General features: G+C 35.6%; 1 protein-coding gene across 1 annotated transcript in view; it reads left to right on the top strand.

The window, feature by feature from the left end:
• Window positions 1–27,754, top strand: part of LOC129949616 (uncharacterized) — a 147,086-nt gene that overhangs the window by 95,531 nt on the left and 23,801 nt on the right. The window contains exon 3 of the mRNA XM_056061185.1: window positions 11,767–12,712. Within this exon, the coding sequence (XP_055917160.1) occupies window positions 11,767–12,712 (946 nt within the window). The remainder of the gene's footprint in view (window positions 1–11,766; window positions 12,713–27,754) is intronic.

Below are 27,754 nucleotides of genomic sequence, written 5' to 3'. Positions count from 1 at the left end.
TTTTTTCCTGAATATCTTATTGATTTTTGGGAACATACCAGGGTCACTAGAATTAACTGACCGCATCTTGCGGTCCCAGTACTTGTTAATTAATAAACTTTAGTTCCCCTTAATCAACAGATTGACATTTTTTATTGACGACTTCAGTGTTCCAACCTCCAAGTCGTGTTGGTCTGTAAGTCGTCTGTACAAGTTTGTGAGTCTTGTCAGTAAGCCACTCTTGTGCTATTCCCGGAAGTCCAATTTTATAATTAAAAATTTTTAACTCAACAAATTTAAACAAGATGTTTAATGTTCAAGAAAATATGATCGAATAATTATAAACTGAAAAAATATCTTCGAATACTGTAATATCTTCTAAATCAACTTGTAGGTCTTGAAATAATGTGTTCAGCCAAATAAGTTCTTGAGTTACTTCTGCTAAAGCGACAAGCTATGCTTCAGTTGATCATAGAGCTATAAATCCTTGCTTTTTACTTGCATAACTGATAGTAGCTTCTCCAAATTTAAATAAATATCCGCTTGTGGATTTTCGTCCTCTAACTTCTGTAGACCAATCTGCATCGGCATATCCAACATGTTTTAAATTTGTATTTCATCCAACAAAAAGCTATAGCTATTGAGTTCTTTTCAAGTACCTTAAAATGTGTTTAACTTCGTTCCAATCACGCTGAGTAGGACAGGATACTCTTCTGCTAAGAATTTAAACAGCTGCTGCTGTGTCCGGCTTTGTATTTCCTGATAAGTAAAAAAGTGAAATATCCAGTATCCAAAGGTATTTTGAATGTCTTCGCATCTGACATATTGTAGGTACCAAGTATTTTCTTTATGTATTTTTCTTTGTGCATATAATACTTTCCATTTCTCTTTTCAATTTGAATTCCAAGATACAACTTAAAATTTCACATGTCAGTAATTTCCAAATGTTTTCTAGATTCTGTAATTGTTTTAAAAATAATAATAATAAAGTAAATATATAATTTAGTCACCTTTGCCTTTAACATACAAACAACTATCAGCTTTACAACTTCTGAATCCACACTTAATTAGGATCAAATTTGTCTGTTGATTCCAACATCTCGCTGATTGTTTGAGACCTTTTGGGCTTTGTAAAAATCCTGGCTCTTGTTTTAAATAAATTTCAAATTCTAGGTTACCACTCAAGAATGCAGTTTGAACATCTATGTGTTGTACTTACAGATTAATTATTGGTGCAATCGCTAAAAGGGTTCGAAGAGACGTCTGCTTCACCACTGGGGCAAACACTTGGTCGTAGTATTGACCATATTTTTACGAGGAACCTTTCGCCACGAGTCTTGTCCTGTACCTTTTTGATTCATCAGCTAATGTTTTGATCTTGAATATCCATTTATAGCTTATAGCCTTTCTACCTTTTGTTAACTCCACCAACTTCCAGGTATTGTTTTCTTGCATAGCCTGCAGTTCTTCTTCCATGGCACATATACCTATTGCACACTATCACAACTTTCCAATGCTTCAGCTTCATTATAAGTTGTGGGTTCATACCGGTGAGCTGTTTTATAACCATATCTTTTAGGAGGTACGCCTTTGTTGATTTTCTAACATTATCTTCAGAATTAAGGCCATCTTCTTCAGAATAGTAAATGCTTCCATCTTCTGATAACTGTTTTCCAAAATCAAAATTGTTTTCATCTTCAATTCAATTTCTTCATTTTCAATCTTTTTAGTGGTTAAGTTGTCGTTTCCTTCGTTCTTGCTGAAAAAAGGTTATTTTCAAAAGTAGAATCATCTTCAAATTTTGTCACATCAGGTAATTTGTTAAAGAAGGCATTCAGAAATATCAAACTACAATATTGCTCGATATTAAAACTATAAATATTAATATCACAAGTGTTTTTATAGTAAAGTATATATGGGCATTTCCACAGTATTTTTAACTTTCATGTTACCACAGTATATTAAGCCTTAGAAATGAAATTGGCTTTTTCTAAGTGAATAGATTTTCGTATCATGACATATTTCAATTATATAACCAACTTTTGACTTGATTGGATTAAAATTTTTAATTAAAATTAATAAAAAATAGGCTTAAATATTGCAAATTTCAAGCGTACCAGATGCAAATTTATTAAGTTTTATAAACAAAAAACATTTCAACGACCTTTAAAACAACTTAACATCATTAATTTATAATTACTTATAATATACACTGATAGAAAAACCTCGAAAGAAAGATGTGCTACCATTTAAAAAATAGTACAAAGCAATTAAATTAGAGTACCTCCGTTTTTACAAATATTAAAATCTGATCTTTTTCTCTATATAACTTTCTCAACGATCGATTCTGGTAGTATTTTATAGGCTTAAATTATTCTCTATCAATCAATAAACCAACTAAAATTTAATTGGATCATGTGCCTCTATTTAAAAATAAATAATGTCCTTTTAAAGTTTAAAATTGAAAACGTGATTGGTATAGAATATGTGAATTTTTTACCGGCACACCTATCGATAAGATCTTAGAGCTAAATAAATAATTGTGAATGGTAATTTTACGAATAATCAATAGTAAAAAAAAGCTGTTGATCTATATTTTGAAACTTCAAAGTTTGTACGACAGTACAAAATCAAAATTTATTATGAAATGAGTGTTTTTCATTGAATGCTTTTCATTGATCTAACGTACCGGATATTACGTGACGGATATTAACGATGTTTCAAAATGAATCACGCAAGTATTTTCTTGTTATTTAGATGATAAACAATCAAGAAAATGTTTGTTTATAGATGTGCCTCAAAATAAAAAAAAAAAAATTTCAATTGTTGAAAATGAAAGATTCTGTGGAAATGCCTATATACATACTAACAGCGTATCCCAGCCCCTTTTTTATTTAACTATAAAACTCTGTTGCGTCTTCTATTTGTCAAAATGATCAAACTCTTTTGACAGAATTATTCTTCATTAACAAAAAGAAAAACAAAAGAATAAATTTTTCTTTGTATTGGCTTAAAATAATTTCACAATAAGTTGGTCCTTCTACTTTTCAATACTTTTTTTTCGCTTAAGTTTATTTCTCAAAAATAGTATAGTTTCCAAGAATAGACCGACTTTTTCCATGAATATACCTACATATATAATAGTTTATACATAGCTATTTCTTGACACAGGACTGTTAGGCTTCGCGTCTTTCGTCAAGATGCTTGTACATATTTCAATCTAATGCTGCAGCATAAGGCAGGCAGGTCTTTTGAGTTGCATATATGCATTGTATGTACGCAGATGAAAATGTCCCAAAAAGTTCCACAAAAACTAAATTCGACAACAGTCTAACAACAAACAGACGAAGAATGTTCAAATAGTTTTTAATTAATTTACACTTCGTGTCTAACTTCTGGGCATAAACTATTTCTTAAAAAGCATTTCAGCATCATCAGAAAACACGATTCTAAGTATAATATCTTAACTAACAACAAACAAACAAAAGAAAGGAACACAATTTTGCTTGTTGCAGCAACAGCGAAATGACATTCGAGAGGCATCAAAGAATCGGCGGACATTCAAGAGGACGATGCGATGATGAGACCGAGAATGATGGTAAAGGAGTCGAGCAGTATAATGGGGGGAAACCCATTTATCTTAACCCAAGAGTGGAACAATCGAGGCAAATATGCGTGGCAGTGGCATCATAGAGCAACAAAGGGGATGCAATAATGAAAATGCTTCAAACAACAGCAACAACAATATATTCTGTAGCGATAAATTAATTATATTTTGTGAAGCGTTTCGTGTTGCATTAGCTCAGAATTTGCAATGGCTATCACTTTTGTTGCACTTGCACTGGCTCTATGCTCTTCTCGAGACTCTTCTTGAGCATTTTCAAGAATAGCCTATTCTAATTGAAATATTAGACCGGACCGAATGCAACAAGGAAGATAAATAATTATTCGTATATACTTTGTCGAGTTGACTATGACACAAGTGTCATGATTTGTGTGACAGTTTGGAAACCTAGACGCCACCTGCTGCTGCTGCTGCTTGCTGAAGAAGAAAAGTCTTTGAGTTATGTGTGAAACAATAATTAAAATATTACTGAGAAAAACGAACCAAGTGTAGGTCTAGTTTGTTCTAGATCTATTTTTAATGATGAACTTAGGAAAAACGTATTTGATTTTTCCTTTTGGTTTTCAGTCTTTTAGAGAGGCTTTAACTCTTTGAATTCAGGTCGCACAATGGATACATTTATTTTATAATACAAATTTTAAACATATTGCATGTAGATGGGATATTATCAATCTTTCTAATAAGATTTGTTGGGTATACCTTAAGTAATAAAACTTGAAAGGTAAGGTAAAAGATCATTCAGGTTAAAATGAAGATTCATAGCTCTTTTAAATTGATTTAAGTCAAACCATTATTCGTGAGGTTCCAAAGAAATATGTGGATCAAAACATTTATTTATATTTAGTTTGTAAAAAAATATGTTTATATCCGATTGAATTAAATGCCATTGGTGGAATTGACTTTTAACTTTTTTTTGGTTTTTGAAATAATCTATACTCGAAACATTTTGAGGGGTATAAAATTGTTTTCAAAATTCATGTGAATATGGTTGGATAAGATAGTTGTTCTACCTTGTGAAGAAAGAAGGTAGAACTGTTTGACCCTAAAGATTGAATTATTGGATTGAGTGAGTTACACTTTAAAAATTTGCGTTAAGCAGCTTTAAATTTTTTTAATACCAGAAATTAAAAGTGGTCCCTCTACGCAGTTTTTGGTCAAGAATAGAAAATTCCAATTTTCTTAGAATGCTTTTTAGATACTGGGACCTGGCCTTCATGTAAATCATAAATACATTTACAACTGCTATACCTAAGATAAATTCAATTGCAAGTCAAATGTACGACTTGAGAGTTCTTATCCGCATAGGAAGCAATTTGGCTTGCTATCGCCTGTTGTAACCTATAATAGCAATTATTCACGTCCGCTTGGGCTTTGGCTTTTTCATGGATAGTAATTTAGAATCGGATCACATAACAAATGTTTGGTCAGAGCAGTAATAATAGGTGAATATATCGTCGGAAAAAATTTTGAATTCTCAGGTGTCCGTCAAGTCCAAAAAAGATTTCAGTTTTTCAATCCGTTCTCATCAAATGTAAAGTTACACCTTCTTTTTTAATGTTTTTATTTTTGAAAATCGTTAAAGTTTTTTTTTGTTGTGTTTCGCATTATTTAAAAAATAAATAACCAAAACTAGTGGACATAGAGTCCCGAAACCTTGACCCAATTTTGATAAAATCGATTTCTTAAAGTCCACGGTTTTTTAGTTCCCCTTTGTTCAAATTTTTACGACCGAGTTACAAGTAACCTCTCTCGAAGTTCTCTGCTGCCAACACAATGCATTGAAAACCAGTGGCAACATTGTCAAGATGCAATCAGAGAAGCTAATGTGCTGGGTTTCAAGCAGTTACCATCAAAGGACCCCTGGTTTGATGAGGAATGTCGGCAGGCACATGCAGCCAAACAACAGGCACGCAAACCGGCGGTACATAAAAGGACGAGAGTTTCTCATGAGCTCTATCAGCAGAAGAGGCAAGAGGAACGCTGACTCCTCAGAAGGAAAAAGAGAGGGCATGGTAAGCGTGCGGTCGAAGATGTTGAGAGTTTGAAAAGCAGGAATGAAGAGTTACAGAGTTCGAAAGTTTTATGAACAGGTGAAACGAAATTCACAGTTACATAAACCCAGAACCGAAGGCTGCAAAGACGAAAGTGGAAACATCATAGTGGAATCGCAGTCAATGCAGACTGTATAACGGCGACACCGAACCGAATTCCGCTGTCAGGCAGGATGATCCATTCAACATAGACGATGAAAGCCAACAATCCCGTCCTCCCGACTTAGACGAAGTAAAGATTGTCATATCTAAACTCAAGTCTAATAAAGCCGCTGGATCAGATGGCTTGAATGCCGAGCTTTTTAAAGCAGCTGGAGATCACTTGGTTATGATTATGAGCATGCACCAAATTACCTGTAAGATATGGTCGGAAGAAAGCTTGCCCGATGAATGGAACCTCAGTATTGTTTGCCCAATCCTAAAAAAAGGAGACCCTTTGAACTGCAATAACTATAGAATAATTAGTCTACTTAATATCGCCTATAAAATCTTCTCTCCCGTAATACGTTAGATCCTGGAAAAAACCCAAGAACACCAGATCGACATCCACCATCTTTTCACGGATTTCAAGGCCGCATATGACAGCATCTACAGGGACGAGCTGTATACGAGCCATGTCTAGTTTTGGCATCCCTGCCAAGCTCGTTTGTGCAGGATGACCATGAAGAATTCACGCCTCTCCATTAAGGTTGGAAACAACTTAACAGAACCTTTCGATGTCAAAAAAGGGGTTGGAAAAGGTGGTGCGCTGTCATGCAATTCTTTCAGCATCGTACTTGAAAGAATAGTGCAGAGCTCCTTCGTCCACACTATAGAATCACTATCTTTCAAAAGACTGTCAAATTACTAGCATATGCTGATGACATTGACATAATCGGAAGAACTCAGCGTGATGTCAATGGGGCTTTTGTGAGTATTGAGGCAGAGACGGCAAAAATGGGTTTAACGGTTAATGAGGGCAAAACAAAGTACATGCTGTTGTCAAGAAAGGATATTCAACACCGACGTCTTGGTCAAAACGTCACCATCGACAGACGTAACTTTGAGGTAGTCAATTACTTCGTCTACCTAGGCTCCGCTGTAAACGCAGAAAACAACACCATCGCTGAGATCGAATGAAGAATAACCTTGTGCACCGCTGTTTCTTGGGCTAAGAAAGCAATTGAGTGTCAAAGTCCTCTCTCAAGGGACCAAAGTGTCGCTATATAAGGCCCTTATCATCCAGATCTTCGTGTGATATACGGTCCCGTATGCATCGAAGGGGAGTGGAGGAGACGATGAAACGACGAGCTGTACGGGCTGTACAAAGACGTAGACTTAGCCAGAAGAGTAAAAGTCCAACGACTAAGATGGCTGGGTCACGTAGAGCGCATGGAAACCAATGCTCCGACCCGGAAAGTCTTCGCACACCCACAGAACAGTGCAGTAGAGGAAGACCGCGGATCAGGTGGCGCGCACAAGTAAAAAGTGACCTCACCTAACTTGGACCGCAAATCTGGAGAGATCTAGCTAGAGAACGAGCTATATGGAGAAATTCGTTGGGTGAGGCCCTAGTTCACACAGGAAAAACCTTAAGTAAGTAAGTTTTTTCAAATTCCCAAAGATTCGTATAAAACTCGACAAAGTAATTTCAAAATTTTAGATTAAAGTAATTTTGTAGATTCTTAAAAGTGTGGTAACAATTTTTTAAATGAACAAAAGTTTTAAAATGTATTTTCCAAAATAATAGTAAGCCCAAATTTTTGAATTTCAAAATTTTAATTTAATAATAAATAACAAATACATACATAAAAAGTTTCATTAACCATCAAAACAGCGACCGTCAATTGAAGAGGGCTTGGCTGTATAGACATAAGCTTTAATACAGCCTCACAAAAAATTGTCTAAAGGCGTACTATCTTATTGAAAAACATGTCATGCAAGTCAAGCTCTTGCATTTTGGGCAAAAAAAGTAAGATATCATCGCAAGGCAGCGCTCACCATTCACATCAGTTACAATACGATTCGCATTATCTTTGAAGAAGTACGGTCCAATGATGCCACCAGCCCATAAATGTTAAGTTAAGTTGCTTTCAACATTTATGGAGCAGCCCGAATTCTTCATGGTCATCCTGCACAAACGGACGGGTTTGGAAGAGATAATGAAACTAGTCATGGCTCTGTACAGCTTGTCTCTGTAGATGCCATCATATGCAGCCTTGAAATCGATATACAGATGGTGGGTGTCAATTTGATATGTTTGGATTTTTTCCAGGTTCTGCCGTAATGTGAATATTTGATTCATTGTTGACTTTTCATGGCCTAAGACCATACTGACAAGAACCTATCAAATTGCTTACGATAGGATTTAGATGTTTTCATATTACGGTAGAGAAGATTTTGTATTATTTTTTATAATCGGGAAACCCAGCACAGCAGAAGTGGCTTCTCTAAGTGCATCTTGGCAATGTTGCCACTGGTTCTCGATACATTGTGTTGGCGGCAGAGAACTTTAAAAGAGGTTACTTGTGAGTTCGGCCGGAGAACTATTTGGTGATCTCTTGCTATTGTAGCCGTTCGACACAAAATTTGTACATACAAAACATATTGCCTTCCATTGCTCCCGAAAATGTTAAATTTAGACCCATTAGAAAAAACACACAATTTCCAAAACTCTTTTGGTTTGTTTAAAAGCGTTTTGGGAAATTCCAAGCGTTTTTTTCTATCCAAAATTAATGACTTTTTCCTCACAGCTGTTCCGTAATTCTTCTTCATTTCGTTTCAGGCTGCTAGTAGCAGCACTTTAACTCCTCCTGAAGCATAGGGCGGCAACCAGTTCCTTCTATATCCATCTGTTCCCAGCGCGATACCTCGGCTCGGACCACGTCCCCAAGTATTGGGGCCGAGCTTCCTTCATGACAGATTTTCCAAGGTTCTCACTGCTTTGCTATGTTGTCGTCCGGCTTCCTCAATGTATAGCCAATCCAGCACCACTTTCTCTGCCCGAAGTCACTTTTGTTTGTCCAGTCTTGAGCCACAGTTCATCGTTAGATATGGTTTGTGGCCACCAAATGTTCAGGATGTAACGTAGACAGCGGTTGACAGAAGTTTGCAACCTTCTCGATTTCAGCAGAGCACTTTCAAGTTTCGCAGGCTCATACAACTTAAACTTGGTACGGAGTGCTATTTTTCTGGAGTTCCATACTTTAGAAAGCATTTCGAATGCACTACGGGCTTTATTTATTCTATTGGTGACATCCAGGTCCGTTCCACCGTCGAGTGCCAAATAGCTTCCCAGATAGTTGAGCTGCGTGACCTCCTCTACTGCCACTCGTCTCACAATAACCTGTTGTTGTTGGTTTCGGCTGGTGTGCATTAACTTACTCTTACTGGCATTAATCCTTAAACCAGCCACCTCCCCATTTTGTTGGAGAGGGTGGCACATTTGGCTTAGGTCTCCATTTCTATTTGCCACTAAGCATATGTCGTCAGCATTGTCCAAATGGCTTCAGGTTTCCTTCAGGCACCATTGGATACCCAGTCTCTCGTGTCCACCCACCGTAGCAGTCATAACATCATCATAGCAAGCAAGAACAGAATCGGTGACAATACGTCACCCTGTCGCATTCCCTGTCGTACTTCAAATTCGTCCATTGTGCAAAACGAAAAACCTTGCGCTGTTGTAAGACTCTTTTATTATAGCAACAATTTTATCAGGAATGCCTCTAGCAACAAGCGATCTCCAGATAACATCACAACTATTGCTATCGAAGGCCTTTTCAAAATCGACAACGTGAGGTAAAGTGGAGATTGGTACTCCGACGATTGTTCAAGAATAATTCGCAAGGTTTTAATGTGGTCGACACATGATCGACCACTGCGAAATCCCGCTTGATGCCTCTTGAGCGTAGACTCGATCTTAGATTTTATATTCTCGAGAATGACGGTTGCCATTTGGAACTTTGGAAATACGGACAGAATGATGGTTTTCGTAATACGAAAAATCTGTACGCTTAAATGTTTTCCGAAAGTATTTTTGGCCGAATTTGGAAGACTTATTTTGGTTGTTTTCGCTCTTCCTTCAGAATTTCGCATTATGTCCCATTTCAGAGAAAATACAAGGGCGGCCTGATCTTTTCTTGTTTTCTGTTGAAACCAGTGTTTTCTAATTTATTAATTAATTATTGGACAATTAATTCCCTTAATCGATTTTTTGAAGATTATGTAATTTTCTGGGCTGTCTTTGAGTTTTCATTATTTTGACTTTTCTGAACTTTTAAATTCAGGAGAAAAGTATAAGGTTTTTTTAATTTCAAAGCTGAATCCACAAATTGATAATTTATCCTATGCATATTTTATTGCAAGAAAGTAATTTGGTAAATGTGAAACTTGTGAACTATCAAATTTCACAAACCAATGGAAAATGTTTTCCCCTTAATTAAATTTTCTTTACACTTGCAGATATACGAGTACATCAGATATTATTTATGATCACCTTACATTATACCCTGTATCTAAAGGTAAATATAAGTTCATATGTGTTTCATATCACACATAACCATCAAGCTTGAGTGGTTAAAAATTAAACTCCCTATGGCATTTGGCATCATCATATATACTGCCTCCATAGATACGAGTACAAGGGAAATAAGAAGCAATTTACTGTCTTGCTGTCTTCATCAATAGCAATTTATCCTCTGCTTTATCATCGCTCAAGAATATTGCCCAACATTCAGCATCCTTGAAATATGACGCAATAGAGCGATAAATCAGAAGCTGTATGTATATATTCTATATCTATGGCTTATCCCGCACTTACATCCGCTTCCATAATTGACTACACCTTTTCCTTCATCTCCAACATCTAACATCTCACATCACACATAAAGTGCACATTAACCATAATCCATATTCCCCCCGACTCCTTTTATCCTTCCTATCTCTCCACTTTATTTTTTTTTCGTTCGTTCTTGAATTTGGATTTGGGTAAAATTGAATATTATGTCTGCCATCTATAAATGTGCCATTAAAATCCAAGAATCAACCCATAAGCATCCGGAAATACCTCCATATGAAGAAGATGGAGAATAAAAAAGTATCTCGAGCAATTTCTGCACACAAGACTAATGCTTTCGGGTGTGAACGAACGAAGGAAGGCATCATCAGGTACCTATTCCTCTTTATCTATGTGAATCACATAACCTTGCCTTGCCTTGGCATACCACCCTTCCTTGCTGCTTACTGCTTGCCACAAGTTAACCATACCCCAGACCCGTAGTCCGGATAAACTAAATCTGAATTTTATTTTCGAATACGTTTACGATTCACTTATTCAAAAGACTCACACATTATTCTCGAATTTCAGAGGAGGCTTAAATTCAGAACTCATGTTCCGAATTTACTTTCCATAAGGACAAGGTCAAAAGTTCAGCTCGTGTTTTTTAGTTTTTTTTTTGTTTTATTAAAACTTTACTTCTGTACCTACCTACTTTAAGTATCTATGGTGGGTAAGTTTGGTGTTGTTGTTTTTGTCCCAGTAACAGTTTTGAATTCCAAGTATGGAATCAGTGTTAGCTACAAATTGTCAAGTGCTATAGGATTTAAAGTTTTGAAGGGAACTGGGTCAACATAAATAATTCCATGATTTCAAAATGTTCTCTATAGTCTATATGGTAACTGTACATATAATATAATGCTTTATAGAGAAGAAGTAAACCAAGCAATTGCATCAAGTAAGAGAGCAAGTGGAAGCTGTGGTATCTAAAGAGGGTTGCCTTAGATATATTTAACAATTCTTGGGGATCAGGGGTGGAACTTTGTTGGAAAACCTTTTTTGGAAAGACAAATGGAGGAAGGTACTTGTATAATATCTATGATTATAAATCTTAAGTGTTTGGTTGGATTGTTTGCGTTAAATAAGAGAAGACTTATAGGAGAATTGTTTTGTTAAAGCTGATAGCTTCAGATAAGAGTAAAATTTAAATCACGCACATTTGATTTCTTTTGTAAGAGGACTTTTCTGTGAATCTTTTGTTTCAAAATCTTCCAATAGAATCAAATCAGAAAACAGTTAGACTAATATATACCATTTCTGTACTGTTTTTTCTATAACCCAACTTATTGAACACAAAGAAACGTGGAATAATTGAAACCTCCCTTGAGCATATTAACAACTTAAAGCGTAGTTCCAGCTTCAGTTTACTCGAAATGACAGCAAATAACAATATATCAGGCATGAGTATGGAAACTTTCAAGCAAATACTAGAAGAAAAAAACAAAGAACTTTGCAAGGAACTCGCGTCGAAGGCTGATCTACAGCTGCTTGTAGATGAAATATCTAGTATCAAAGTAAAATACGAAGAAATAAATAACAAATTTCAACAGCTGGAGTCACGAAATAAGCAGTTAGAACTGCAGCTGGACAAAATTACGCTAAAAAACACAGAATCAAACCTAATCGCACACCTACCTAATGATCAAAACATTGACATGAATGACAGGGCAAAATTCATATATGCTGAGCTACTTGGTAAAATAAATGACGTAGACACCGCATACAGCATTCCCAGTCGAGACCTTCGTTCTGAGACAGTGATCGGTAAAATGAGATGTCGGGAATCCGTTTGGGCAGTACTCCGAAACCCGACAAAACTCAAGGAGACAAACATTCGTATTACCAAGGATATGCCCTACAACATGCGCAGAAGGAGGGCCAAGCTAGTGGCGACCAGAAACGCTGTACTTGTGGCAAACACACAAAAGAAAATTGTTCTTAGAGACGACAGGCTCACTTGGGACACTGTTGAAGGTCTTAAATGTGGTCACGACAATGGATTAAGTGTTATAGGTAGAATGTTTGGCGCTCTGCCTGCAGGTCTTGAAAATTTAATGAATGATCTTCTTAATCAAGACAATGTGTATCAAATGTCAGTAAAAAGTCAAGCTCAAACGTCAAAGGGAGTGCGTTCAGGAAATTCAACATCATGCCAGCTAACAAAAACAACCGCTGTACTGGGGAACTTCGATGTACGTTCACACGAGTATTTGCAAGCAAAGTGGAAATGCGCTGTTAAAACAAGTATTTTTGGAAGAGGTAGTGGTGGAGAGCTTTTTGTCTACCGTACAAACATTAAAGCAGTAGAATTCGAATTTAAAGAGATTAATGAAGCATGTGTTATCAAACTGGAGAAAAATAGTTGTGTCCGTTACATCGTACCTACCTACTTAAACTGCAGCCACTGGGAATCTGACTTTGAAAAACTTAATGACTTTCTAAATAATTTAAATACGTCAGACCTAATGATTATTGGACATTTCAACGGAAGGATAATGTTTATCACCGAACAATTTTTCGAGCGGATACACCCATACAACTTTTGATGCAAAACGTAGATCTAAAGATGAAATGTGTGTCAAAAAAGGTGAACAAATAATGGATTTAGCAGATACGTTTGACTGTAAAGTTTTAAACGGAAGTTGCGACAGCGATCTTAACGGCGAGTTTACATTTCTACGTGGAACATCATGCTCTGTAATCGACTATTGCTTTATTGCTGGAAACTGGAATTCAATTATCGATGACTTTAAAATAGGATTGCAAATCTTTTCTGACCACATGCCCATGGAAATTATAATTAAAGTGCCAAATTCTGCAAACTACACGAATAATTCAAATTTTCTCAACTTGCTACCTAAATTGTTTTGGAATGAAAAAAACCGCGATTTGTACCAGCTTAATCTTAATGCTAGACTCGATATTTTAGCAAGATCAGAAGTTTCTGTAGACGTTGAAGTTCTCACTGATATAATTAAGAAATCTGCACCAGCAAAACAAAACACAGCAAATAAGACCAGAAAAAAGAAACATGAATGGTTCGATAACGAATGCACGAAAGCAAGGTAGAAATCGTTTGCACTCCTAAAGTTCTTAAGATCACATAACTCGGATATCTTCAAAAAATTATATATGTATACAAGAAATTATGCCGTTCTAAAAAGATAGCTGTTGAACAGAAGAAAGTTCAAATGATAAGATCTGCTAGCTCTTCCTCTGACTTTTGGAAGGCAGTAAGAAAATTAAATGGAAGTAGACTTGCCATCGCTCCAAACCTACAGGCTCAACAGTTAAGAATCCATTTTCAGAATCTTCTTAATACTGAACCGTTAACTTTAACACACCAATACGCAGTGCCTCTCTTTCTAGATGATATGTTAGATGCTCCGTTCACTTTATAGATGAAGTCCAGAACACTATTAAAAATTCGAAAGTAAACAAGGCCCTAGGAGAAGATAGAATTCCGTTCGAGTTTTATAAAAACTGTACACCTGAATTTGCAATAGCGCTCACGGAAGAATACAATAAAATATACCAAAGTGGGAATATTCCAATGAGTTTTAGGAAGGCTTAAATATATCCCCTACACAAAAAAAGGAGATTATAACGACCCACAGAACTTCAGAGTAATATCTTTTCTAAATACTTCTTCGAAACTTTTTAGTGCCTTACTTTACAACAGGATAACTAATTGGGTAAAAGAAACGCGGGTACTTAATGAGCTTCAGGCAGGATTTAGAGAAGGCTATTCAACTATAGATCACATATTTATGAATATTGCCGAGATGTACATATTTGAAAAGAAATAAAAACTTGTATACCTTGTTTGTGAACTTCCGTGCTGCCTTTGATTCTGTACCACGTGAAGCACTATTTTACAAACTTTATATGGTCAGTATTTCGACTAGAATGATTCGAATTTTGATAGCCTTGTACGACAATAACTTAGCGATGATGGTCTGGGATGGAAAATGCGTTTCGGAAGAGTTTGCAACTATGATGGGGGTAAAACAAGGATGCATCCTGAGCTCACTTCTATTTATTTTATTTATTAATGGTGGAGGGAGATACTCAAGAAGTGAGCAGTGGAAGTATGAAGGAGAGCAGATAGAAGTCGTGAGAGAACATAAATATCTGGGAGTTCTTATCACAGCCAACTTCAATATGAAAAAAATTGTTTAACCAAATTATCAAAAGCAAAGCGTGCTATCGGTTCAGTTTGGGGAAAGATGCATAGGCAATAAATATCTAAACCACAGCGCAAAACTAAAAATCGTACGTGCAACTGCAACATCCATCACGCTATATGGAGCACAAGTGTGGGGGATACCGCTCATATACTACTTTTGAATTTTTTCAACGATACTGTGTCAAAAGAGTATTCAAACTACCAAATAGCACTCCCAATTACATGATTCATCTGGAGACGGGGATGCCACCACTCTTTCTGGAGACACTCAAATTACACTTTGATTATGTGCAGAAAGTTATGAGAATGGATGAGCAAATACTGCCAAAAACAATACTCTCCTACCTGCTAATAAAGAAAAGTAATTGTGTACAACAATGGGAAACGCTAGCACGTAATGGTGGATTAAATCCAAATTTTGAAAACATCTAACACGACCAACTTTATAAAATATTAGAAAAAACTGAGACACATGTCAATTAATGAGTAACTACATTTTTCAAAATATTTGCCTTGCCAAATACTCGTACGTAAGAAATGATATTGCTTATTAGCTCTTGCCACATTATGGTCTTTGTACCAGTTATTTCTGTAATGACCAAAAAAAGAAGCAAACCTTTAAATCGTTTTGGAGAAAATAAGATTATTGCGCTTGATATTTCGAAAGCATTTGATAGGGTTTAGCACCTTATGAAAAATGTGTGCCTTCGATTTTCATGAATTTCGCCTTCATTGGATTAGTTATAACTTTTCAGATACATCAAGTATTAAATGGCTTAAAGTTTGAAAATCACTCGTGTACTCTAGAGCTCTGGTTTTTTTCCAACAATCTTTCTCATTTTTATTAATGATCTCCTGTCTGCAACTTCGAATACAATGCAATGTTTCGCTGGAGGTAGAAAGTAGAAATGGTAGCTAGTCAGCCGTAAGCATATGACCAACTACGGAAATAAATAAACGCAATTCTGGAGGAAGGTTAGGTGCTTTGCTTGAATTCGTAACAGAAATGGAGAAGCTAGCCCTCAACAGATCCATTCAGAGACTAAAGAGTGAAGACAGTAATAACAAACATGAACGAACGGCAACAATTCACTACCAATAAGGAATGAGAGAACTTAAAAAAACATGTTTGGTGCAACAGTCCGTTGAGAACTAGAACTCAGGGGACCTACAGTTTAAAGCCTAATCTAAACGGAGAGATCATTTTTAATGACAAGAATTACTCTTGGATAATTGTTCAATTCCTCGCAAAAGGCAGTACACGTGAAAAAAAAAATTGGAAGACATAGGCATTGATCGAACCCAAGACCTCTGGCATGACAGTCCAAGCTTGAGTAATCGGAAAAACCCGAAACCATCTACGAGATCCTCTAAAAGAGCTAGAAGTCCAAGCTCGTTCCTTGGCAAATAAAATGAGGAAAATATTAAAGGTTTCTTGAACATAGGCAGCACCTACGGAGGCTCTAAAGGATCAATGACAACTTATACAGCTCTTGACTGGCTTCGAGAATTTTTCAACAGGAATGAGATTAAAACTCTAAGCACACCAATAAGTGAACTTCTAATGAAGGTACCCACAATGCCAAAAGATCGGCTTGAAAGATACTTTCTGATACTGTGATCTCCAATGCCAAGATTGAGAGGTGGTAATAATAGAAAAGACCAAGAAAGGCACAGAAGTGATGTTTTCAGACGGACCGAAAAATCAATACCACTTCTGTATTACACCAGCTTTTGTTAAATGAATGATTTTGATTTTACTGTATAGTCAGTACTCTAGTAACTTTTTGTAAGATCAATGGAGAGTGTTCGAAAAACCACGTTCTGCGATCTTATAGAATTTGTATTTCTTTTATACTAATACTAGAAACCATAAAGGTCCACAAGAGCAAAGGGATGTAAAGACAAAATCCCATCAGAAATTTAAAAAATTTTACATAAGGCTTTAGAGGAAAGTTGTTCTCTAAAACCTACCTCAAAAATAGGCAATAAACTAGCTTGGTGAATAATCGAGCTTTATAGCATAAAAAAGAAACAACAGAAGACTTTTCAATTTTGCCAAGTGCAATAGACTAAATTGTAACTAGGACGTCTTTTTTTAAAGTCAAAGAAGCTTTAAAGCAAAAACTCAGCAAGTCAAGCGCAGCTCTTAAAGTCAGCGAGACTTACGAAAATTCTAATAAAAAAACCTACACTTCTCGGGTTTCAGTTATAGTGCTAACAAATCGCTCCGGAAACGAATTTCGAACCAGTATTTTATAAGTGGATAGGATAAAATGGGGTTTTAACTAAAATTATGAATCGCAGAGACCTGAAGGTATTTTTCCTATCATCCTGCTATATAGAAGCCAATTCTATTAATAGCAAAGGGTTGGGGACAGAAAATCTAGAATCCCGATTTTCACAATCCAAAATATCAAAAATCCAGAATACTGAGATTCCAAAATTCCAAAAAACTAGAATCCCGAAATATATAGGCAAATGAAAGTAAACATATGTTATCATAACAAAATTACTTAGTATCACTTTCGGGATTTTATCCTTACGGAAATTTGTTTTCTTTTCGAAATTTCGGGATATTCGGGTTTTATTAATATTGGATTTTTGGGGAGCTTATAGGAATTCTACTTTTTAAAATCCTGTTTTTAGAAGGTCCCTTAAAAATAGTTTTAAAATCCCTTCTTCTAAAATACCGATATTTTAAAGTCCCGTATTTTAAAATCCCGCTTATTCAAAATCCTGATCAATTAGAATTTCGCTGATGTTTAAAATCCTGTTTGTTTACAAAATACGTGAATAAAACTAAGTAACAATAGAAGTCAAAGGTTTGAATATTAAATTAAGAAGCGTATCGGAATCCCGCTCTTTAAAATCCGAGTAAAACTGAGTTGTGTGCGTCGAACTAAAATAATTATGAAAACAGTATTCTTGAAAACAGTAAACTTTTTTAATTGATTTGAGTTTGTTTTGTTATAAAATAATATTACTTTAGTTTATATAATTAATGTTTGATATCCTTAATTTGTTAAAGGTTACAATAAAATGAATTTAGAAAAATGTAACATTTTTAATAATACATATTAATAAATAATATGTTAATAATTTCTTTTTTGCAATCAAAACTAGTTGTTGAATTTTAAAAAGTCATGTGATTTTTAAAAATTAAACCACTAAAGACATTATTGTTAAATCGGGACAGTAAAAAAGGGGTTTTATAAAAAACGGGATTACAAAAAGCGGGATTAAAAAAATCTGGATTATAAAATGCAAAATAAAAAAAGGGTCTAAAAATTGGGATTTTATGAAACGGAAATATAAAAACCGGAAAATTCCAACCCGGATTTTCTGTATTTTAGATTTTCCTCATTTTGGGATTTCGGGATTTTGGTTTTCCGGATTGTTTCCGTCTACCAGGTGTAATTTTGCAATACTTTTAATACTTTAATTAATACTCCTGGCCTAACTATAGAACTTATTAAAATCTTAGAAATCCAATGATTTTATTTTGCTTAATTTTGTAGGATTTAAAAAAAAATATGTTTTAGACTTTCTTTTCAAAGTTATTTAAAAGTTTTTGTAGAAACTTGATTTTATTTTCAAAATAAATTTTAAATCTAGCAAATTCATTATTCAATTTTCTTATAATACATAAAGCCACTTAAAATTTCCTGCACCATCAGTGTTTTGCTATATTGTATCAACATTTATTCAATTCTAATTTTGGAATTTCAATTGAAATCTCTATAGAATGTTCATCTGAAATTCCTTAGCAAAAATTCAAATTTGATCAATGATGTATGACACTTGAAAAGGAACAAAGATATACGAACCAAACCGTATCTACAGTTCAACAAGATAACATCTATCAAATGAAATCTACATTCATACTTGTGTTTATATCATTTCTTTGAATATAAGGATCGTGAGAAATAGTCTATGCATAGATACGTAACGAACAAAATACTGAATAATTAATATCTTCTTAATAAAATAGATTTACAAAAGCAAAGGATATATGCGTAACGCATCTCCTGATGCAATTTATATTTGAATTCCATACACGCTATTATATGTGCAACACATACTCGAACCTACAGAATATTAGAAGGCATAGATAGGTACTTGGGTGTAACAAGGACATTTGAAATTCAAGCTGATTTCTGGTCAATTCTATTCAATTAGCATACCTCTACTATATCAATACTCAAATATATGCGCAATCCTCTTGTTCCCTTCTCTTACAATAACTGGATACCAGCAACCAGCTCAACAACAACAACAAAATCGTATATGTAGTTTTGGAAAATTTATGATTATCCTTTGTTCGTTTGCCTTAAAACATCCATACCATCACTTACCACGCCGGCTGCCACTCTCACCCACAACCGATGCCACACCATCCTATTCTTACCACACATCTGAGAAGATATGTAGGTCTCAGGAAGGTATGCCCGGTTGGTGGCGGTGGCGGTACGTATAGCCTGATGTAAACGCCTTGCCTATAAAATTTGTGGCCATGGTGTCATTGGATTGTCTAAGAAATTGCCACACCACAAATGAGGGTCCTTCTCGTCCTTCCTATTGGAATTATTGAATATACCTACACCTAAACTCTCGTAGATGTTGAATGCATTAAACCGTGACAGTTGGTAAATTGCTTATGAATAAATCGATTGCTTCAAGCAACTAACTAACTAACTACATACCTATACGCCAATGCCAGGATATTTAATAAACACAAAGGATGTTGAGGCTAATAAAATAAATTCAATAATATCTTAATGAAGATTGCTTTTGCTTTGTTGCTCTATACTAACACAAAATTGTTGTTGATTATATATTTGCTATTGCCATATGCTAACAATAATATAACCAATTCTTTGCATATATTTATTTCGACTGTAAGGAACTATACCTATATACTACGTTCTTATATACAAAATAAAATGCCAAGTGCTTGAGAATTACAACTAAGAATTCCATTTATTTGAATATTATTTAACATTTTGGCATATTTTACCACGGATAACGCCTTAAACTATGTATACACTTTGAATTCATATACTCGTAGGTACGCACTGTAAGGAATAACAGCTACAGGAGTTTCAAAATGCAGTGCTTATCGTCTTAAAGTAAAGTAAAATTGAAGCCAGAGTTGTTATAGGAACTTTTGATCGCAGGTTGTCGATTTCCAGAAAATACCGAGCATTCATTAATAAATCCTTTCTTTAGTCTGCTAAAATTAGTATGCTGGAACAGAATTGTTAAATTCGTTTTTTCTACTTTTGACTAAAGCCTTTAATTCCTTTCTTCGTTTCAGTTTTTATTACTTCTCTTGAGTCACTTTTCTTAACGGAGCAACCTCCCAAGCCGATACCCAGAATTCAAATCTTGCTAAGTGAAGCAAATACGTTGGCTGCGGAACCATTAGGCCCAAATATTTGCTCTAAATGGTTTTCAGTGATCCTTCTGATAATTCAACAAGTTCAGTTAATTTTCCGAAATTTCAATCGACGATTTTGGAGAACCGATTTTTTGATTTTGATGCTCTTAAAAAATGTCCAAAGTCTTCTTGATCCCCTTTTAGCACCTAGTACTACTTATAAACCATTGTTTTCGATAGAACCGAAGTTCTTCAACAACAATTTTATATTTCGGTAACATTAAATTCATTTTGTATTTGATGGAAGTGGGTCAAATTTTCTGCTAGTTTCTATGGTTTCTTAAGTAGCGTTACATTGGCTGTTATTAGAATCAAGAAATCAATTCAAAAGTAGCTGATAGGATGTAAGAGATATCAAACTAATTCACTTTTAAAATAGCTGGAGCTATAGTTTCTAAGAATTTTTAGTGTACTGTCCAAAATTATAAAGAACGATTATCTCCTCCAAGTGCAAAAACCTATTCTGCATTCTTGAGTTTTCTCACTGTGAAGAATACCGCTGCCTTGTTTATTTTCAAAAATAATACTCACCCTCAAGGAATATAGTTGGGAAGCACCAACAGGCCTCGGATACGGACTGATTTACTGTTGACAACCAACGCAAACGAATTAAGGACAACGAATATGGGAATGTTAGGTCCCTTAACAGACCACGTGCGGCCGAAGAATTGACGGAGGCCCTAGACTGCTATAAAGCAGACATCACCGCCATCCAGAAATATTATAGGATGGGCCGTCAAAAAGAGGATGAAAAACTGCGATATTTGCTATGGTGACTGGTACCGCGAAAACCAGCAGCGCTTATTTGGATGCGGCTTTGTCATTGGAGCCAGACTTAGACAAGAAGTCTTGAGCTAAAGGTGCATCAATGAGCGCCTCATGACCATAAGCAACAAGCTGTGCTAGCTACGATATTAAAACTGTCCTGGGCCTGGATTTTAATGCCAAGCTAGGAAGGGAAGACATCTTTGGTGGAATAATCGGGATGAACAGCCTGCACGACAACACTTCCGACAGCGAATTCAGGCTCATAGATTTTGCTGGGGGGTGAAACGTCATGGTAGCCAGTACGCGATTGACCATATTGCGATCGACGCACGCCAGACACGCTTCCAGCATCATAGATGTCCGAACTTTCCGAAGAGCATACATCGACTCGTATTACTATCTCGTTGTAGCCAAGGTAGCATTTCGGGTTTCCAGACCCAAGGCAAAACAGGGAGGTGCTGGGAGAAGGTACAACGTCGAACGGCTACAATCGCAAGAGATCACCAAATCCTTTTCCTACTGAGTTACAAGCAAGCTCTCTCGAAGTTCTCTGCCTCCAACACAATGTATCGAAAACCAGTGGCAACATTGCCAAGATACAATCAGATAAGCCGCCTCTGATGTGCTGGGTTTCAAGCAGCCACCAACAAGGAACCCCTGGTTTGATGAGGAATATCGGCAGGCAAATGCAGCCAAACAACAGACGTCAGACACGCAAAGCGGCTCTGCATAAAGGGACGAGAGCTGCTCATGAGCTCTACGAGCAGAAGAGGTGAGAGGAACGCCGACTTCTCAGAAGGAAAAGAGAAAGCATGAGAAGCGTGCGGTCGAAGATGTTGAGAAGTATAAAAGCAGGAATGAAGTTCGAAAGTTTTATGAACAGGTGAAACGAAATTCACACGTACATACAACTAGAAACGAAGGCTGTAAAGACGAAAGTGGAAACATCATAGTGAAACCGCAGTCAATGCTGAGGATACGGAAGGATCACTTCTGCAGGCTGCATAACGGCTACGACGAACCAAATTCCGCTGTCAGACAGGAAGAGGCATTCAACATAGACGACGAAAGCCAATAATCCCGTCCTACCGACTTAGATGAAGTAAAGATTGCCATACCTAAGCTGAAGTCTTCATCGATTTCAAGGCCGCATATGACAGCATATACAGGGACGAACTGTATAATGACATACAACACCGACGTCTTGGTCAAAACGTCACCATCGACAGACGTAACTTTGAGGTAGTCAAGGACTTCGTCTACCTAGGCTCCGCTGTAAACGCAGAAAACAACACCAGCGCTGATTTCAAACGCAGAATAACTCTTTCTAACCGCTGTTTCTTTGGACTGAGAAAGCAATTGAGTGGTAAAAGTAAGTGTTGCTATATAAGACCCTTATCATCCCCGTCCTTCAATACGGTGCAGAAGCATGGACTATGACAAAAGCGGATTAAAGCACCTTGGGTCGCTTCGAGAGAAAAATTCTTCGGGTGATCATCGAAGTGGTGTGGAGGAGAAGATGGAACGACGAGCTGTACGGGCTGTACAGCGACGTAGACTTAGCCAGAAGGGAAAAAGTCCAACGACTAAAATGGCTGAGTCACGTAGAGCGCATGGAAACCAATGCTCCGGCCCGGAAAGTCTTCGAATCCACACCCACAGGACAGCGCAGTAGAGGAAGACCGCGGATCAGGTGGCGCGTACAAGTGGAAGGTGGCCTCACCCAACTTGGAGACTAGAGAAATCTAGCTAGAGACCGAGCTAGATGGAGAAGTTTGTTGGGTAAGGCCCTAGCTCACACAGGACTGTAGCACCACCTTAAGTAAGTAAGTAAGTTTGCAATCAACGATACCTTCTGAAGCGCCTGAAAAAAACTAATCCCCGAATCCGCACCGCACCTCCAAGTAAATATGAGATCGTTGCCGTAATTAAAGCACTTAAAAACAACAAAGCGGTAGGAATTTAAGGAATTCCCGCTAAACTTTAATAAGCAGCCAACGTCAATGAAGCCTGGACCACGAAAGCTTCCCCCATGAGTGGAAGAAGGGAATTATCGTCAAGCTCCCAAATCTTACAAAGTGAGAAAACTGGAAAGGAATTTGTGTTCTACCTGCAGTTGCCAAAGTAGTAGCAAAAGTCATACTGGAATGCATCAGAGAACACCTTGAGGCCAAAGTCGGTGCAGAACAAGCAAGATTCCGCGCTGGATCCTCCTGCATTGATAATTTCAACACCCTGCGGATTATAATTGAACAGTGCATTGAATATTGATCACCACTACACCTGCTGTTCATCGACTTCGAGAAAGCCTTTGATAGCGTTAACAGGGAGTATATCTTCTTCGCAGAGGAGAGGCATCCCAGAAAAACTAATTGCTATTATTAAAGCAGCATATAATGGATCCAAGTGTCACGTTCTGCACGATGGTAGGTTTTTCAGATGATTTGAAAATCCGAAGCGGAGTCAGACAGGGCTGTATTCTGTCGCCAATATTGTTTTTGCTGGTGATAAGCAATGTACTGCACTCAGCTCTGTCAGGTAGCGGAGGGATCCAATGGACTTTGAAATCCTATTTAAAGGACTTGGATTACGCGGACGACCGTTTGATTTCTGTTGCAAACCAAAAGAGCTTAATTTTGACAGCCGTATTTTTTTTCAAGATTATGGTACTTCAAAAAACTACATAAAGTATTCACTTTCTTAAAATGCGAATTGCTGCAATATTCCATATGTGTAACAATTCTGACGTTCTCCCTTTCAAATAGTGCAAACTTTTTATTAAAATAAAACATACAAAAAATACAGAGATTTATAAAAAGTCGTCTCGTCGGTATACTAATATGGCTTTGATTAAATATTTAATGTTGTACTTTGAGAGAAAGAACAAACTTTATACTGCACTTATTAAGTAAACGTAGAAATCTCATTAAGGTAGTTTTGGTTGGTAATATTCTTTACTGCTGCTGCGCTTCAAAAATTTGATAACTCTAAAGTGAGTTTACATTGCTTCCTTGTTTATATGGCCTTAGGTTAAGAAATGTGAATTAATTGGAAAAACTTAAAGCTGACTTTCGAAAAATCATTTGAAATGTTATTGCCGTCAAAATAACCAAAAAAAAAATGAAAAAAAAAATAAGTGTTTGAAGAAGTCCTTTTAAGAAAGTTTCGTGGTTCTTCTGATGTAAATGCAAAGCAATTCATAATTATTATATTATGTGATTACTTTATATTGCAGCTTTATTTATTAGCCTATAACGAATATTGTACAATGCACTCATTAATTCTAAAACAAATGTTGTACAGTTCACATAAGTTTCAATACATTGTTCAGGATGTCAACTAAAACAAATAACAAAGATATTGTACGAGTATTAAGCTTTTATCGCTTTCATCAAAATATATGGTAAAATACAATTTAACGACTGCAGGAATTCAATTCAAAACATCGATGGTATAGTATTCAATTTTCAATTCATAAACATGGTCAATTAAATGCTTTAACTAGCTTTTCGGCTACATTTCAAAACCTTTCTACATAAATACAAAAAGGGTTCAATTTCATTTACAATATTCACCAAAAACACTGAACCACGTCGTCCTATTGGCCGTACAGTTGTGGACCACATAACATCCACAATATAATCGTCCCTGGGGATTGCTCGTTCAATCTGCATGTATTAATTAATTTTATCGTTCATATATACAATTCCCATGTGAAAATCTGCATACTACAATAATTATTATTATATGGATGAAAATGTGAATAAAAAAAAATACACTAAAATAAAAAGACTTAGCAAACGGAATAAAATTGCAATCGAAATAAATGTGACTTTGTGACTTTGAATAAATTAATTTTCATATAGGATATGGTTTTGATGAAAATTCAAATAAACTGATTTTGATTTTTAGGTTCGTATTCTCACAGGCTAAGAGTTATACAGTTATGCAAAATATTGAATCTATACATTATCCATAGTTATAAAGCATAATTGATGTTATGATGAACGAAAATACTCACAGAAATGAGACAGGAAACTGATGTCAATCTATTCGTATCCCAATACTTTTTAAGAACTTACAAAGATCCAAAAGCAGTTGTAGAATAAAAGGGTTTTCATCGGGCACGTTTCAAGAACCTGCAGAAATATTGACAAAAATATACAAATAAGGCTATATTTTGGTTGTTATTTCATAAAATGAATTTTTCGTCCTGAAATTTTCTTCAGAAAGCAGCCTTACGATCAATTTTTGATCGCATAGTTTATGAAGTTTTTTAAATGGGAAATTTGTTGTTAAACAAGAACATCATTACATAAACTTTTTTGTACAGTTTGAATGCAGAGTATTAAAGACAACGAAGTGGAAATAAAAAACAATAGACAAAGATGATTGAATAAGCGATGGAGTGACGATCTATCATAAATATTCATAAATTGGTATAACGAACCCTCAAAAAGAGGCACATGGATGGACTTGGGGAAGGCCTATGCCTTTCAAATTTATAATTGCATAGTTTTTAATACTGTAAGTTTTTGTCTTTAAAATTCTTATATTTTAACAAGCAATACTTTTTCTTTAAACATTTAGTTAAAAAACTATGTAAATAAATGTTATCATAAAACTGAGGCAATAATAGCTTATAATAATAATAATCATTTTCAAATCAAAAGTGATAAAATGAAACGACCAAACAGTTTGACTTTCAGGATAGAAAAGAAAGTTAAAGTATTTATTTCATAAAAAGTTCAGGCTAAAACTTTAACAATATATAAAAGAATGCTGTTCCGTGTCTTTAGTACTAATGAATGTGTTCAGAGCATATAAATGTAATTGAAGTGAATAATGTATGTACATTCAAAAAAAGTTTTATAACTTTACAGCCATTTTTGAGTTACTTAAAGCTTAACGCACCCCCGATGTCGTTATCCATGAGCTGCCCTTGCATCCAGTAAACTAATCAACTTTCAGTACTCGGTATGTGTATCACAGATCACCTCTTATGGAATGATCACGTATTCGTTATTGCCAAAATTGCTGCTAGGTGCTTAGGATTTATCCGACGCGGTGCAAGAAATTTTTCACTTCTTCTACTTAGTCAATAGATCAATAGCTGAAACGATTACGTCACTCGCCGAAATGTGTCTTGCCTTTCGTTATTCTTACGATATTTTTATAAACAGTGTTCTGTCGGATTAGCCAATTGCATTCCCTCCCTCAAACAATACTCGTACTTATGTAAATGCATTTCAGTTTAATTTTGCGCTCAATTTTGGACGTACTGTCAAGTAGATAGATTATTTTTTTTAACCGATCGAGAATGTTGAGTTCTTTACACAACTCTGTTTTTAATCAAAATTTTGATATTCAAATCTTTAAGACCAATGTGCATCGGTATGTCAACTTTAATCCTTCCCTATTTTCCTAAAGCTCGCACTGCGATTTTGTAAAAATCGCTTCCGACTTTTTGGCTGAAGGGCGCAAAACTGACAGACAAACAAAACAGACCTTTCATTTTTTTAAATTATAATTAATACATGACAAATTAATAGTTTCAATACCATCTTAAATTTCTGAGAGACAGTATAGTGCTGTCATTCCCGACATGAATCTACGCAGATGATATTATTTTCTTTTCCGACCCTATCTAAGGTATGCAGTTAATGGTGAACCGACTGAGTGCGCATTGTAAACTTGAAATCCCACTATTAATCTAGAAAAGTCTTGAGTCATGATATTTGGAAATGCAGAAGTGGTGAGGAGAAGAAGTTTTCAATTTTTACACGTTTTCAATTTTTTTAAAACGTGTACTAGAATAGAATGAATCAATTAATACTTTGAACTCAGAAAAAAAACGGAATATCCTATAGAACTACGCATTTGAAGTATTTTGCTATAAAAAGCGTTTAATAGAACGAGATGTTTAATGTAAGAACTTTAGTCTATATTTTTTAACCCTGGTTGACGGCCATTATTCGCTATTCGTTATTTTTTTAATTCTGGTGTACCTCAAGGTAGCCACCTTGCTCCGTTGTTATTTATTCTATTTTTAAAATACCTCCATACATTCGATGATATTCGTGATTTGAAAATACATCGAGACCCGTTCGCAAAGCTAAGTTGTAAGAGATTTTGTTGTTTGTTTTTCAACTTGGCGTTAAATAAATAAAGTGACTTCGCTTTAATTTCCAGAATCTAATACTTGTTCTTAAGTTGCTATCTACAAATAAATAAAATATCAAAAACATAATTGAAGAGTTCCCTATTTCAAAAATTAAAGCAAAACAAACGCAGAGAAAAAAGAGGCCAATTTCTTGACGAAATTTTAAACCACTTTTGAAAATCGATTTGGTATTTCTCGATTAATCTTTGGAAGTTCATTCTAGAAATATTTATAACTCAAATAAAAGGTATCTGTTGCAGTGATCCAGGAGAGGGACCCAGTGTGAAACAAATAGTAGATTAAAAAAAATGAGAAAATGAGAAAATGGAAAACAGAGCAGACAAATTTAAAGATTTCGTCTCTAAATACCTTCACTCAATAAGATCCAAAAATCAAATGAATTTGGCTTCAATTTAATTGAGTTTTTTTTTCAGTTTTTTTTGTAATCTCAAATTATTCGAGTTTTATTTTTACTAGTTCAATGTCTTTCATTTTTGTTTCTCTACCCTTTTTCATTAAAAATCAGCTGAAAGCCCAAAAACGGAAATTTTAATACCATTATTTTGTATTAAAGCTGTTTCGAGCTTTATAGACTTTTCCGAGTCCAAAATATTTTACAATTGCAATGCTATTTCTATATAATGTAAAATTGTTCGGCGGCAAACCGTCTTCTCTAACGCCTTCGATGTTTTTAAATGTCCTTAAAATGATGTCCCAAAAGAT

Source organism: Eupeodes corollae, chromosome 1 (genome assembly GCF_945859685.1).
Source record: "Eupeodes corollae chromosome 1, idEupCoro1.1, whole genome shotgun sequence".
In the NCBI taxonomy this organism is placed as follows: domain Eukaryota; kingdom Metazoa; phylum Arthropoda; class Insecta; order Diptera; family Syrphidae; genus Eupeodes; species Eupeodes corollae.
This window is presented reverse-complemented; position numbering and strand designations above follow the sequence as displayed.